Genomic DNA, 13,796 nt, shown 5'->3' on the forward strand with positions numbered 1-13,796 from the left:
CCTTGAGCCTGGGACAGAGACGGAGCATTGCTTACGAAGCACAAGCCCCCGGCCTCACAAGGCAAATCAGAGGACTATTTTGGGCAGCAGCCATATGACAACCTGGAAGACAGCAGTATATAACGGCAAGTGGTTCAGAGAGCAACAACTAAACTGAATGGGGTGTGTGTGTGGGGGGGGGCTGTTTGGATGGGGGGTGTTGTTCATGACCACAGTGGTTTTCAACCAGTGGTCCGCGGCCCACTTGTGGTCCGTGAGGACATTGCTGGTGGTCCCTGACCATGGATTCAGTAATGTAGTTGCAATGTGGGAATCAGTATTTCTATTCAGTAATTAGTCAGAATGGTGGTCCCTGGTTCACAATCAGTTGAAAACCCCTGGTATAGGCCATTGCATTAAATCCTTCTGACTGTAAATAGGGCAATTTCTGTAATGTTCCAGTAAAAATGTTTCATACGTGTCCTACTGTGTCGCCTGTCACTGTGTACACATATGCAGTGCGTACCAACTTCAAGTAATAATAAGACAATAAATAACTACAACTGTTTACCACGTGCAATTATACTGTACTGATGTCTGTTGAAAGATCTCGCAACTGTGGTCGTTGTCGTGATAAGACACATTATTCTCAAACAATCACATGACCTAAACTCATCAAGCACTATTTTATTCTATTTTATTTATATAGCACTTTGACATATAGATATGTCTGGAGGTGCTGCACAGAGCTCAGCTTGAACTTGAACGAAGCCCCCAATAGAATGGTTCTATGACCCCAGCTTTTCCAGCAGTGTAAAAGGTTGCACTGCCATCTAGTGGACAGCCTGAGATGGTACACAAACCATCTAATTATTTCCTGAGGTACTGTAGGGTGTTGGAGCAGAGCATCATCATCATCATCATCATCATCAATTTATTGGAATTGTCTGGAATTATAAAACCTTCAACACTTGATCACAAAGACTGAAACATGAATAAAGGAAAAATACAGTCAATTCAACACATAATAATGGGACATTCCCAGGAGGGAAAAGGGAATAAGTATAAGAAATTGACAGATCAAAAAACATAACAACCAAAAGGTGACAAGGTGTCAAACAAGCAGGCGAGGACACAAAATAATCTGTCGGGGGTATAAAAAGGCTAAGATGTGTGTCACACACCTTCTCCAGAAGACAGGCACAGGCAGTTAGGAGATGTAAACAAGTTTGCATATGCTACGAGGCTTTCAAGGAACACGCCTTTTTTAAGAATTAATTCACCGGAATTGGGTTAGACCTCTTAGCCTATAACTCCCTTTTAGTCTAACTAGTCTAACGATCTTCCAGTGAATTATGCTAAGCTAGGCTAATGGTACGTTTAGAGAAGAAGTATTGTGTCTTTCCATTTGTCTCGTAAGTCCCCCGCCCAAGTTGGAAAGTGTAATTAATTACCCAGAGTTCTTGAGGGTACCCCAAGGTGGCCGTACGACCTTACGACAAAGCCCCCGGCCTCACAAGGCAAATCAGAGGACTATTTTGGGCAGCAGCCATATGACAACCTGGAAGACAGCAGTATATAACGGCAAGTGGTTCAGAGAGCAACAACTAAACTGAATGGGGTGTGTGTGTGGGGGGGGCTGTTTGGATGGGGGGTGTTGTTCATGACCACAGTGGTTTTCAACCAGTGGTCCGCGGCCCTCACTTGTACGACAAACATGGCTGTGCCCATAGTTGAGATGAGATGACATGTATTTTCTTTGTATTTGTACTGTGTTGGTCATTTTAATGTCGATGCAATGCTCTTACACACTAGATTACATTGCTGCTTCAATCCGGTCACCAATTCATGCATTGCGCGGTCTTGCTGTGCGTGCAATAAAACGACTTGTTTTCCAGCCGGTTTGATAAAGAGGCTACTTGTAGCACAAAACAATAACAATGACTATCCTCCTGTTAATGCCCCTCGTGGCTCGAGAGAAACGTGACAGCACTTGTTGAAATTGAAATAGGCGAAATAGAGTTACTAAAAAAAAAAAGGTTTTATTATTAATTCACATTGACCATACCCAACAAGGGAGAATGAGGGACATGTTCTCGTGTTCTAGACCAATGTCCAGCACTAACGAGACAGCTGCTGCCCTGGTGGCATCCATCTTCCCAAAAAGACTACAAACCCCAGCGTTCGCGCTAGCAACTCATTCGTACATGTGGTACGGGTGGGCGTACGAGACTAATGGAAAGACCCATATGTATCCTCTTCTCTAACTCTGGGGTCGATGGCAAATAAGCTAATTGAGAGGGAGATTTCACATGGGTAGATGGCAAATAAGCTAATTGAGACCACAGGGAGATTTCACACTTAAAGGTCCATAGAGTTGGGACTGGTAAGGACAAAACTCTGAAATGCTGATAACTAAAAACTAGCCTTACTACCAGAAATGCTACCAATATAAAAATGTAAAAAAAAAAAAAAAAAAAAAAAAATAGATTTGCATTTCATTTTGTTCCCCTTTACATATTTCTTCAAATGGCTATTTCTACTTTCACGGCCTATTATTAGCAGACTGCTATACCTGTTTTTTTTTTTTTTTTCCACATTTCACCTTGAATAAAATCAATACAACCAATGTCTTGGTGGAAATGACAAGGTGATACTAAAAGTTATGTTTTCATTTCCAATTTTAACAGTTTCCAGCCAGTACATTACAATAATAATATTAATAATAATAATAAACAATCTCCCTTCACATTAGTGGAGACTGACCTGTACATAACAGCGCAAGGACCCCTGAGACAACTTCCAGTGGCATTTGGTATAGTGGGTTATATATTGCACAGATTAAAAAAAAAAACCTCATAACATAGTTATAGTTATTATGTTGTTTTTTTCCACTGGATCCTGTGCCTCAGGTTGAAAAATCCCACAAATGCAAAAATGTGACTCATCTAACCGTAGTACCTACTTATTTATTCAGGGTTATTTAAGGTCATCCACAATAACTGAGTCTGAGTCCAGGCCTTCTGCAGTATCTTGTCTTGTGTGTCGTAATCGTAGCCTCTAACATGGCTCTGCTGTCTGAGTCCAGGCCTTCTGCAGTATCTTGTCTTGTGTGTCGTAGCCCCTACCACATGAACCTCTGCACTGCCGTGCTGTCTGGCCACTGGAAGGGCCTGTGCAGGAAGACGTAGATGGTTGCGGCGTTGACGGCCGTGTACAGCCCGAGCTCCAGCAGTAGCCGGCGCGTGGGGGCCAATGGCAGGTGCAGTCGGTAGAGCAGGTACGGCGTGATGAAGTAGCGGAACTCCAGGAGCTTCTGCGGCACCGTGGACGCCAGCAGGCATGCGGCGAACGCCAGCGCCCAGAACAGCGAGCGGCCGTGCAGGAGCGTGTCCACGAAGGTCCACGCGGCGAACACGTACCCGGGCACCAGGAAGTAGCGCACCAGCTGGTGGCGCTGGTAGACCCGCTGCCACACGTAGAAGGGGAAGTGGCGGTTGTCGGCCAGCAGGTAGCGGTGGACGTGGGTGAACTTCCAGACGAGGAGGAGGGCAGCGGCGGTCAGCGCCAGGTAGAGCAGCGGTCGGCGGCGCAGCGACTGGAGGAACCGTAGCGCCCTCTGGTGGCAGAGCGTGACGGGCAGCGCGAAGAGCAGCGTGAACGACAGGAAGTAGAAGAGCTGGGGGAAATTCAGGCAAGCCTCATGGCTGCTCCGGTCGCCCACCACGATGCCGCCGTTCCACGCCACGAAGCCCGCGAAGCCGACAGCCACCAGGAGGTACGGCCACGTCGCCGTGACGACCGCCGCGAGGTTAGCGGGCGCCGTGGCGAACTCCCACAGGAAGCGCGCCAGCTGCTTGGCGCCAGAGACGCTGAGGGGCACGGTGGGCATCCGCTGGTCGCGCTTCTTGGTCTGCTCGGCCAACCAGGTCTCGTCCATCCTCTGCGCCACCACGGTGCCGGCACAGAAGCCCACCCATACCACGTTGGTCTGGCGGAACAGTATGGCACAGACGCCCAGCGTGGCGGCAGCCTTGTGGGAGCCATAGAGCGCCATCAGGTAGGTGAAGAGCGTGAAGAAGGTTGAGCCGGCGTCCGTGTAGTAGAGGAAGGTAAAGAAGTAGAGCACGGGGAAGGAGGAGAGGGACAGCGCCGTGAGGACGCGCCGCCAAGCCGCGCGGGACTGGAACACACACACACACACACACACACACACACACACACACACACAAAAGACAGATGAGTTTCAGAAAAGTCTGATGATGAAGTTTGGAGAACGTTCACAGTAAACTGCACTGATAGAAACCGTTGAAAATCGAACAAACTGTTAAGCCCACAGAAGGTTAAAACAGGCACCTTGTCTTTGATGTGGAGTTTGCAGACGATGAGATAGAGCAAGTAGAGATTTCCGCAGTTGAAGAGCGTGTTGATGAATCGTAACATCGCGGTGGAACACACTACCTTCCCGGTAAGGTCGGCCAGCCAAACCACCGGTTTGATCAACCCTACCGAGGCCAAATACAGTCCAGGAAGCGTTGTGATCATGGGGTCCCACTGTAGAGAAAAGAAACATTAACTTCCTCAATGTTCCCGGCTACTGTTTTTAACTTTAACGTTTAGATACGTTATTCCAAACAACTGTTAGGCATCACAGCATCAGCCGTTACTCTGGTCGACCTAAACCTACACTGGTGACATCAACATTAATCCGAAGGATCATCAACGGACAAAAACATACCTCATGAAACTTCCCTTCACAAAATTTCTGAGCTTGGGGTACATGAAATATTTCGTCCATGTATGGCTCCCTCTGTTCTCTCGTTATTTGGGAGAACAAGAGACATGATATCAAAAAGTTTGTGCTGCAAAGAGCGGTGAATATATAGCCTTCAAATATCTCCATTTATGTTACAGATGCTAACATAAGCCGATTACCAAAACAAAAGAACTACCAAGTGATACAACATTAACTAATGAAGCCATCCATTACACACTATACATTACACCTAACACTATATTGCATTGTCTATCATGAAACATTTCACATTTTGTTTAAAATGACAATGGATGGCACCTGCTATTGCTAATTCTGTTTATTGCTTTTACTGTCTATGGTTTATTGACAGCTGGCAGGTACATCGTAGATGTATGGTCCGTGTAGTACACATGGCTCATCTTCTAACCGGTCCTGGTGACTTTATAGTTTTAACTAAAACGAATAATATGTTAAATCTGAGGAGGCTAAATACATTGCTATATGAAAATCTGATACTAATACCAAACACATTGATATGGATACTTCAATGTTTTCTTGAAGAAATGGAAATTGGACCGCGTGCAACACTATTATCATTCCGTGTTCGAGAGTTCCTGTTTGGCGTCAGTGTGTTTCTGTTCCCACATACACACACACACAGCCATGCAGCTAGCCTCTAAACTGGAGCTTTACCCCGAGTATACTGTCACACAACTTCTTTTCAAAGATGTCAAGAACGCCGCGGAGTTGAGAAAAAATGCCATGGAGGGACATATACAGGGTGCCTTGATAAACCCCTCAATGGTGAGAAAACTGTCAGTGCAAAGTTAGCTTCTGTTCATGTAGCAGTATCAGATGATGTTTAGCTAGCCCACAAAGTGCTGAGTATGTATGTTGGCTATGTTTCACGCTGTATCCAGTTGTATTTGTCCTCCGCCCTTTGGTTTAAAGTCAACTTGTATTTTTTGTCCGCAGATTGTAGATCCGTTTCAAATTTTGGTGGCCTCAAACAAAGCAGTTCATTTACAGAAGACTGGGAAGATGAAAACGAGGAGTTTGTTCTCAGAAATCATCTTCAACCTCTCCCCCACCAACAATGTAAGCAAGTAGTTGATCATTTATGTCAAGTAATTCTGGCCCTGAATAATATTTTGTATTTTAACTTATGGTTTTACGCTAAATGTGTTTGTGAATTCATAATTTATGTGTTAAAATATATGGATTATTCCATATCAATTTAACACTAAAACATTGATTCCATGGTCTCTCTCTTTTTTTAATCCCCAAACAGCGCTCTACGTCTTATGACTGTCATACGAAAATGTCAGCCTAATGACTGATTTTGTTGCTGAGATACTCCATTTATATTTGCAAGCTCTAGAAAATTGCCGGAAATGGCTGTGTCTTATGTGAGCCACTGTACTATCTCACCAGTGGTGGGGAGGATAGTAATTAGGATTAATGCATTATCATACCGGATATGTAACCGAATATGTGACCATCCCACGTCTTGTAACATTCACCTCAGGTGGCTTTAAACACCATGTTCTATTCTCTACACCTGACTAACTTATGCATTTGTTATGTATACAGACCTTACTGTCCTGTAACTGACCCTAGGCAGATGGGTCAAGCCCTTGAGTCGTGGATCTGCTCGAGTATTCTTCCTATATGTATCTCCAATTCTAGGGAGTTTTTCCTCGCCCCAGTTACCCATAAGCCTTCTTTTCTTTTCCTCTCTCTGATTGTCTAACACTCTGTAAAACGCCATGAGACATGTGTAATGTTTTGGCGCTCTATAAGTACAATTAAATTGAAATTGAAAATGAATTCTGATGTGATATAAGAAATCTAAACATGGTACTACCCTAGTGTGCACATGTTCAGGAAAAAGTCTTGAAGAGAGGAGAGGAAAGTATAGTCTTGTTAAGAGAGGAGAGGAAAGTATAGTCTTGTTAGAAGTATATAGAAATATTATGGCACACAATACACTGGCATTTGATGCAGTTTCCGAGGGTGTGTGTCTATCCATCATTAAAATGCATATCACAGTAACAAAATAATACATCAGGCTGAAATGTTCATATGATAGCCATAATACAAACAGGACTGTTTGGACAATCAATCACAATGAGCAAAAATCTGAGATTAGGTTTGAAGGCTGTTAATATAAAATGTGTATGTGCTTAAATGGTGCCTAACTAGTGTTTATGTGAATGTGTTGTATGCACATAGATTTCAGAAGCATTCAAGAGATTTGGGATCTCCGATGGCGATGGTGCCGTGTGTGTTGTCCTGGTCCATCCTAAAGACGAGCCTGTGGATATCGACAGTATTGTGAATAAAGTCAGAGGCCAGCAGATACCAGCTGACACGATATCCTCCCTGACCGATGCTGCCCATATTAAAAAGGTTTGACTGTTTCCATCCTTTCATATTCTCTTCAGTAGAGTTGAAGTGGATGAGCTGATTATTTTAATGATTTATTTTAAAGGCTTACTGCAGGAGTCTCAAACTCAAATGAGCTGGGGGACACTTCTGCCAACGTCATCTGATTGGAGGGCCGGCTATTTCTGAAAATGCAATGTTTTTTAAAAAAAAACACACAAAACTGCAAACAGAAAGTGCAAGTGTTTTTATCTCTTTTTAGACACCTGAGCAACCTTAGCTTATAAATAAACAAAAAGCATAAAAACAGGGGCCTGTACTACAAAGGGAGCTTAACCTACCCAGATGTAACCCAGGGTTACTTTGTTAAACCGGGGTTGACAAAACCTGGTTATCTTAAGTGGTGTTAATCGGTACTACGACGCTGATTATGAAGTTGATTTGTTGAGCCGGGGTTAACCTCATTGGAGTTTGTGCGCGTTCACATAAAAGGGGCGGGTTGCAGCGCAAATCACCACTTTCAGTGATGACGCGTTCACCTTATTTTACGGATGAGGAATGCACAATTATTATGACAAGTTATGAGGAATTAAAACCCACTCTACGACAAAAATCAAATCTCTCGGCAGTGAACAAAGCAAGGCAAGGCTGTTGGCAACGTATTGCAGATCGGGTAGCCTAAAAGTAAAGTTTTATTTCCACATGTTCTTCAAATACGGAGGATTAATAGCTTGCGGAATGTATTAAATGAGTTGAAATAATTAAATTGCCTATTTTGAGTTGATAGAAATGCCTACAGATGCAACACAATTTAGAAGTGGGCATATAGATTACAGTAATAAGGATAATTGAATGTTTAAGTAGCCCCCATTGACTGATTTAGTGTACAGTATGCCTAATCCTGTGAACATCTCAGATGCAACACCATTGCCAAACGCACATGGCAGCAGGTAAAAATGAAACACAAACACATTATTCAGAATAGTGGTTTATATAGTCATAGCTTGCATTGATATTTCTTAATTATGAAAACATGTAGGCCTAGTATGCTTATAGCCTTCACTTGGCCTCTGTTTTACAGCTAACAAGAAAAAGGTGTCTTTGAACACTACTGTAAGGCACCAGAGTGTTTAGCAGAGGAGTTGGCCATCGCAAATAATAGTGGAAGGCCGATTATGGAAGGGGTTGAGGGAGGCATTCGGTCAGATTCTGGTGCTGTGGAAATGTGTAGCCTTTATGTGCAGGGTAGGCCTACAGTAATATGACATTCAATTCAACAAGTTTGTTAAAATGGTGATTTTAATTTATTAGGCCTACTGTAGGCTATGTCCGAATTATTTTAGGCTATTCTTGCTCAGATGTTCAGCATACTGTAGGCTAGGCTTATGTCCGATTTATTTTAGGACATACAGTAGGCTATTCTTGCTCAGATGTTCAGCATAACCGATTAGATGGAATACATGCTCACGTAAGGGCATTGCTATGACGGGTCACATTAGAGATTTTTGCCTAGATCATCTGACAAAGATAACGAATTCCCTCGGCTGACAATTTATATCTTCATAGATATATATATAGTCTATATATGGCGGTCTCTAAAACCCCTTGCCCTGCGAAGAGAGCCCCTCACGATTTGCGCTCCAATGTCGTATGGATCATCCAGGCACGCCGACATTGTCTCAAATTGTTAGTGGAGGGGTGGTACTTATAAAGGGTGTGGTTAACGGAAACCTCGGGTTAACCAAGAACATAACCTGCTCGGAGCAGGTTTGAGATGCAGCGTAAATTGCCATGGCAGCATACCTCGGTTAAAACCTATCCACCTTTCATAGTACGGGTTAATCGTGAAGTTACGCCACACGTGATCAAGTTACTTTCGAAGTTACCCAGATAAGCCAGTAACCCCGATTCGTAGTACAGGCCCCAGGTATGTGTGTGTTTCACACCAAATAAAAATATTTTCCTCTTGTAACTTATTTAAACCTGCATTGCAAACTTTAGGCACCAGAGCAATGGGACAACACCATTGGATTTTGACATCAAAATTTCAAAAGGTTTGAAAGTGGTCAGATAAAGTCCTACTGTAAATATAAAAATCTATATAAACAAAAGTTTATGAAGGGGGGTAAATTTACCCATCTAATTTGCCACTGCATAGCAAATACCTCAAATTACGCACCTTTCAGTAAATACTAGATGTTGAACATATTTGAGCAGGTTTACTTTCTTTTTTTGTCATATTACCCATATAACAAATTAACAGAAAAACATTAGGCCTAAGATGTAAACCAACAATAGTAAACTATTACAAGCCTATAACCACAAACTGTTATTATAGGCCTACAATAATGTACTATGGTCAAATCAGTTCCTATCGTGGGTGACTTTGTTGTTCTTCAGAGCCCTATTTTTACTACCCCTGCTGTCTGTACCGCGTCCATTACGGACACTATCATCACGATTACCACTGCCACCTCCAGCTATGTTGAGCAGAGGGTCGAAATAAGCATGGTATGCTTAGTGGACACGTCGTACACGCAAAGATGCACCTCCATTCACAGATGCACCGTGACTATCACTGTCAATAGTCGATCATAATCTCCAAAAGGCAGATATTCCTTCAGAATCAGAATAGGTGAATAACATAGCCTACCCAAGACTTCATCACACGTGAACGTTTTTTCAACATTTGGTGTCGACCTATTTCTGCTTCTATTTGTGCAAAATTACGGCCTGTATCGCTTCCGCGTCATTACAAACAAATGCACGTCTTTGTGTTTCTCGCGTGTACAACATTTCCTGAAAACTTTGTGCAGCGAATTTGGGTTTGAATCGAAGCTCTGGATGTCTGCAACTAGTGGAGGAGAGTACAAATGGGATTTGTCACCGTCTTGGATCTATCGTCTATTTTAACCAGTGTTGTTGTTTGTCGCAATCAAAAATACCCTCAAGGGCCGAATTACATATTATTTTGACATTAGGTCAAAATTAGGTCAAAAATACCCCCGCGGGCCGGAGTTTGAGACCCCTGGCTTACTGCATTGTTGATGATGATCTCTCTGTGCCTTACTGGTTGCTATATATCTGTCATGTCTTTGTTGGTGTTTACTGTTCAGCGCTTTATTGCTATTTTGTATAATATTTAGATTTTTGTTTTAAATGATTGATTTATTGATGATTATTTCTGGATGATACTTGTGGTTTCAGCTCTACAAGGTGTCTCCTCAGGAAGAGAAGAATGGCAGTCTCCTGGATGCTGTGATATGCAGAATGGCAGTTAAAGACGTTTTATAGCACTACAACTGGATTTGCTTCTAGTAAAGGAAACATCACAACTGATCCTGCAAACACCTGGCTATGAAGCCTTCTTAAACTTGATTCAGAGTTATATTTTTATATTGATTAAAAGGTTAAACAGAATATCTTTGTCCATACACACCTTTTATGTTGGCATGTGTTGTGATGCCATGGCAGATGCTTTGTTAATTTGAATGAAGCGTGAGTTTTGGGACTTGTCTTTCTTGTGTAGTTAACCCCCCCACACACACACATTAGAGATAATGTGACCCAAGACTCAGAACACTTGTTGATATTGTCAAATACGATATTATTTGAGTAAATCAATTTGAGTATTCAAGTAATTTTATTGGGTGATTTTAACATGCACGTTAATTATTGCTCTGATTCTCAAGCAACAGAATTTATGGACCCAACACGTGAAAAGTGCCACCCATGAACATGGAAATTCATTACACCTAATTTTTACAAAGGGGATTGATTCCAATGTGCTATCGATTGTACAGGTTCCAGTTTTAAGATCACTTTTGTATTTTTTTCAACGTTTCACTTTGCATTCCATAGTTTTGTGACTCTGGTACCTATACTTATTGTCGGTAATGCTAAGTCTGCAATGGCTGAGTCTCTATCTGCTATTCTTGACTCTTGTAGTGCAAACGCTTAGCCTAGAAATCTAGACACACCCTAGCGGCAGCAAATTACATTTGCTGCCAGGGCTAGCAAACGCTGGTTCTAACAATCAATCTTAATAGTGCCGTGTTTACTGTGTTGGATGCTGTTGTGCCTCTTACTACACGGAAACACACACACACACACACACACACACAATCACAGATGACACGCAAGCTCAAACAGAATAGACCTCTGAAGTCCGCCTACAAAAAAGAACCAAAACGGCCATCTTTGCCCATATAAGGAGATCCGGTTGTTAATTGAAGCTAACTAGCTTACCTATGGCAAGTCGCATTGCAAGTTAGCTTTGGGGTAGCAAAAATCTAAGCGTGCCGCCTTCACTTACCGGAGATCACAGTATCCACTCGAAGGCAGAGGACAAAAGTGTGTTCAGGAAAACGTCTGCATTTCAGACTTTTTCATCCCCATGAGAGTTTAACAGGTGCGATAATTCAAAATCCCCATGTTATTTTCCCATAGGAAAAATTGCCAGATACCGGATGTCAAAGATGGCAGCTTTTTTGTAGGCGAACTTCAGAGGTCTATTGTAGGGAGCTTGAGCGCAAGTGGCATATGAACACCACTAACCACTCGGTGAGTTGCACAGTTTTGAAAACGAACGTTAAGGGTTGTTTTAGGACATGTTTGTGCATGCCTGTAGGCAGCCACTCTGAAGTAGTCAAAGGCGATTCAAAACGAGTCAGAAAAGTCGAGACAGGACCAATCGTCAAAATTTTGGTGTCCACCACTCTACAGTGGGCATCGCTTTCAAATGGCCACTTCAGTCACGCATTACTAGGCGTGAAGCTGCGTGAAGCTTTAGTACCACTTTAAGCCACTGTGCGTCGCTCTGCCACTGTACATCGCTCTGCCTGCCGCCCCTTCTGAAAAAGCTCGATTTACCTCGATTTAGGCTACTTGGGTATGGCTTAAGGCTTGACTACTGGTAACGAAAATCAAAATCGAAATTTGCTGTCTACATTATTGTCAGTGTTGGGGTAACGCAACTACGCAAATCAAAACAGTGGTGTGATAATTGAGCCAGTAGAGAAATAACTGTTCAGAATTAATCTGTAGCCTTGGGTAGGCTTCTGTGACGTTTTTAACAGGCTACGCTATAGAGGCTTAGACAACTATGACCCACGTTTTGGTTTCGTAAATTAATTTGCCCTACTTCTTGACTGCAATGTAGTCAATTGACTGCTTGACATGTCATTTTTATTTTTCTGTACAATAAACAAATACATCTGCTTTATGCCGCAGAATTACATTCATATTTGGAACTTACATAGGCCTAGTCCAATGCATCGTTACACTACGTTAGTGTTTCCCAAAACCATAGTAGCAACGAACGTTCGCAACCACTATCGTAAAGTTGTGTAGTTACAACTACACCTCTCGACCTGTAGTAGAATGATAGTAGAAGCATAGGCTATGCCGAAATAGTTTCAACATTTTGAATATCGGTGTCGGGTGAATTAGGAAATGCCTTATGGCTGAAAGCTGCTTGGGATCCCCCCTGTCAAGCAATAACCATACAAAAAGTTAAAAACAGATGACATGATGCGCGTCACTGACATAATGCGCAAATAATATAGCCTAGATATTCCAATATATTCGAATACATGTGTTTATTTTAGAGGGGATATTCGAACGTCATTTTTGAGCAATTTTGACAGCAATAGTCCACTAGGCTACGCCAATCGTCTATTAACACCTTCCACCTAACCCCGGTGAGTGGGGTCGCTATAATACGTGTGAAATAGCACCATTGAGTAGCCTATGCGAAATAGCCTTAAAATCGTTCCGGTGTTGTGTGCCTTCTGGTTTCTCCACCTACTGGTTTCCTTGCGCGTGCATGCGCTGCAGCAGTTGTCAGACATTCACGGTTTGAAGTCGCTTTTCATACGCCATGAGCGCTCGGCTACATTACAGCCACTCGGACAAAAGACATAGAAAACTAGCATTAAACTGGATTCGATCCCGCAAAAACACACGCGTGACTCCATCCTGATTCCCTACTCTTTGAACCAACTAATATGTTACGCAAATCAATTAACTATTGTAGGCTACCATTAATTAATAACGTAGGCAACACTCAGGTAACATGTTGTCCAGGCTATCTAAAACAAGGGGTTGCCTCTCATCTACAACAACTGGTTACCTTGGGCTGCTACAGTCGTCAGTGCACTGTGCACAGTAGGCCTATGCTACTCTTTGTGGTTGATCAACTAAAAATAAAAGATGTATTTGGTGATAACGTTATTGTAGGCCTAGTAGACCTAAATTCTGAGAAATTAAATGGTACGAGAAACGATCTACATAGCGCACAGTGTTCCGCGGTCTGCCCGAAATTAAGCGGTCGCCCGCGGTCACCCGCGGTTATGAGTCATAAACAAAATATTTTAATGATATTGGGGTCATTTGCGGGCGGGTCAGTTAAAATGAATTAAATATATATTTTCTACAAATAGGCCTACTTAAAATATTACGAGAAGGCTAAAGAAAGAAGCTGAAGTGTGTGTAAAGAAGCTGAAGACGTGAGTTAAAATAATAGACACCCCTTCAGGAAAAGCGATATAGGCTATGGGAAATATTGGGAAAAGTTCTTAAAGAAGATGACAGTAGTACAAGTTATGGTCTATGTAGGTCTACTTCTTGCGAAGCCATTTAAAAGTATGACAGCCAAAACGGGCAGCCTGCA

General features: G+C 42.6%; 2 protein-coding genes across 3 annotated transcripts; one reads left to right on the forward strand and one right to left on the reverse strand.

Annotated features, from left to right (window-relative positions):
• Positions 1–893: 893 nt before the first annotated feature.
• On the reverse strand, positions 894–5,119 carry alg10 (ALG10 alpha-1,2-mannosyltransferase). 2 transcript variants are annotated; one of them, XM_042079130.1, is made up of 4 exons: positions 4,718–5,119; positions 4,336–4,533; positions 3,070–4,162; positions 894–2,999 (listed from the first exon to the last, which is right to left on the reverse strand). In XM_042079130.1, the coding sequence occupies exons 1-3, from the start codon at positions 4,880–4,882 to the stop codon at positions 3,104–3,106; spliced, it is 1,422 nt and encodes a 473-aa protein (XP_041935064.1). In that variant the 5' UTR covers positions 4,883–5,119; the 3' UTR covers positions 894–2,999; positions 3,070–3,103. The 2 variants fall into 2 exon arrangements, with proteins under 2 accessions (XP_041935064.1, XP_041935063.1); XM_042079129.1 differs by having other exon boundaries at positions 894–4,162.
• Positions 5,120–5,341: 222 nt separating this feature from the next.
• On the forward strand, positions 5,342–10,634 carry tprkb (Tp53rk binding protein). The gene is made up of 4 exons (XM_042078661.1): positions 5,342–5,539; positions 5,711–5,833; positions 6,971–7,147; positions 10,331–10,634. The coding sequence occupies exons 1-4, from the start codon at positions 5,399–5,401 to the stop codon at positions 10,415–10,417; spliced, it is 528 nt and encodes a 175-aa protein (XP_041934595.1). The 5' UTR covers positions 5,342–5,398; the 3' UTR covers positions 10,418–10,634.
• Positions 10,635–13,796: the final 3,162 nt, after the last annotated feature.

This window comes from Alosa sapidissima, chromosome 22 (genome assembly GCF_018492685.1).
Source record: "Alosa sapidissima isolate fAloSap1 chromosome 22, fAloSap1.pri, whole genome shotgun sequence".
Lineage (NCBI taxonomy): Eukaryota > Metazoa > Chordata > Actinopteri > Clupeiformes > Clupeidae > Alosa > Alosa sapidissima.